The 1947-nt window shown below is 45.9% G+C and overlaps 1 protein-coding gene across 1 annotated transcript; it reads left to right on the forward strand.

Moving 5' to 3' along the window:
- Positions 1-245: 245 nt before the first annotated feature.
- Positions 246-1628, forward strand: ACRALDRAFT_1077266 (uncharacterized protein). Its single transcript, XM_071018621.1, has 2 exons — positions 246-592; positions 665-1628. The coding sequence occupies exons 1-2, from the start codon at positions 358-360 to the stop codon at positions 1504-1506; spliced, it is 1077 nt and encodes a 358-aa protein (XP_070874235.1). The 5' UTR covers positions 246-357; the 3' UTR covers positions 1507-1628.
- The last annotated feature ends 319 nt before the right edge of the window (positions 1629-1947 follow it).

Here is a 1947-nt window from a genome sequence, read left to right on the forward strand (position 1 = left end):
TAGAGGTACTTATAATTACTAGTAATTCATATACAAAAATAGGTCCCTCTACTTACGGGTCAATTTGTGGGCCCCGACCAGTCATATTTATTTGTATACGAGCTAACCTTTAAAACCCCGGCGGAGGTGTATGTATACCTTGGGGAGCTTGGCGGCTTTGTCATTGCCCCACAAAAAGTCACGTGTAAGGTCTCTCTTTTGGAAATGTGAGGTCTCCCTAGAGAGTCCCTAAGTCTAAGGCAGGACTTCTAGGACTTCTACACCATAAGCGTTATTCGAACCTGCAGGTGCAAGATTATCTTAGCAAAGTCACTTCTGAATCTCCTATCGCTTCGGGACAAGACAGATCCGCGATTTATGAGTCCGCAGATGGGGATTTGTGGGATCGGTCGGGATACTGGTTCGGAACTACGGACTGGGAAATGGACGTCCACCGCCAGACATGACCAAGCAGTTCAAGGCACCGATGACGATGCTGCGATTTCACGTTTGAGTGCGGTGGCCCTTGGCTATCTGGATGACCCCTTTTCCCAAGACTTCGTCGAGCCTGTCGGCGGCACTCCCCCACGAAGGTTACCGATTATTAACAGAGGCAAGTTTTGTCTTAATGCACCTTGTCACCATGGTCGAGTGGACATCTCTCTGACCCAACTTTGTCAATCAGGAACATATTTAAGAACGCGTGCTTTGGATCATCTTATAGATTTGTTTCTCGACCAACATCGCCATCAGGGAGCGTCAATGTATTCCGATGATCAGGGAGCGAAAATGTTGGTCCAAATCCCTCAGCTCCAAATCGTGTCGCTCGGCGCGGGGACGGACACGCGCGTTTTCCGCCTCTTCTCCCAACATGCTTTCCCGGGCCTTGTCTATCATGAACTAGACTTTCCTGCCACCGTCAGGAAGAAGGCATACATCGTCGAGAAAACCCCACTCTTGAGACAGGCCTTGGGCGACTTATCATTTACCGATGACGGGTCTTGGGCTTGTGAGCTGCGCACAGGAGTCCGGTATTATTGCCACGCACTGGATCTTCGATATCTCAGTGGGGTGGCGTCGTTGTCTTCCGTGAACGGCCTGAAGGCCGACGTCCCTACCTTGCTGCTCTCCGAATGCTGCCTGTGCTATCTTGAGCCGTCGACTGCGAACAATGTTCTTCAGTGGTTCACAAATCTCATTCCTAGCATCGCTGTCGTAATCTACGAACCAGTTAGGCCCCATGACGCCTTCGGCAGGATGATGGTTTCTAATTTAGCCGCTCGAAACATACAGATGCCGACGTTGGAAAAGTATCCGTTGCCTCGTGACCAACAAATACGCCTACTTCAGGCAGGTTTAACACAAGCGAAAACAATGACTACTGACGAGGTTTGGGAATCTTGGATTTCACAGGACGAAAAGGAGAGAATAGATGCCATAGAACGGCTTGATGAATTGGAGGAATGGCAGCTACTTGCCAGTCATTATGTTGTGGCCTGGGGATGGAGAGGGCGGATTTTTCTGTGAACTGACCACAACAGCTATCACCCTCTTTATATTCAGCACCTGGCGGATCAACTGGAAAGTTAGGGCCCTGTTCGATAATTGCAACTAGTTCTTATAATTATAATAAGATTTTTATGAAAGTGACATTACTGCCAAGGCGCTATATTAACGCCGGTCTTTTTTGCTAATATATCTATTTATGCCTTAAGTAGACTTGTATTTTTTAGTAGGATATTACTCTGTTCCGTTAAGTAAGAGGTAAACTACTTTTATATAAAAACCCGCTTTTTTAGCTATAGAAAAGAATAAAGAGTACTTCTATATATATTAATATAGCCACCCTAAATTCTATAAGCGTTGAATATATTATAGAGGGATTTATTCCTAATATACGAGATTAAGTATCGCCTAAATAGCCTAATAATAATCCTAATAGCGCTAGTACATAGACTTCTACCTAGC

This window comes from Sodiomyces alcalophilus, assembly GCF_042370955.1.
Source record: "Sodiomyces alcalophilus JCM 7366 unplaced genomic scaffold ACRALscaffold_5, whole genome shotgun sequence".
NCBI lineage: Eukaryota > Fungi > Ascomycota > Sordariomycetes > Glomerellales > Plectosphaerellaceae > Sodiomyces > Sodiomyces alcalophilus.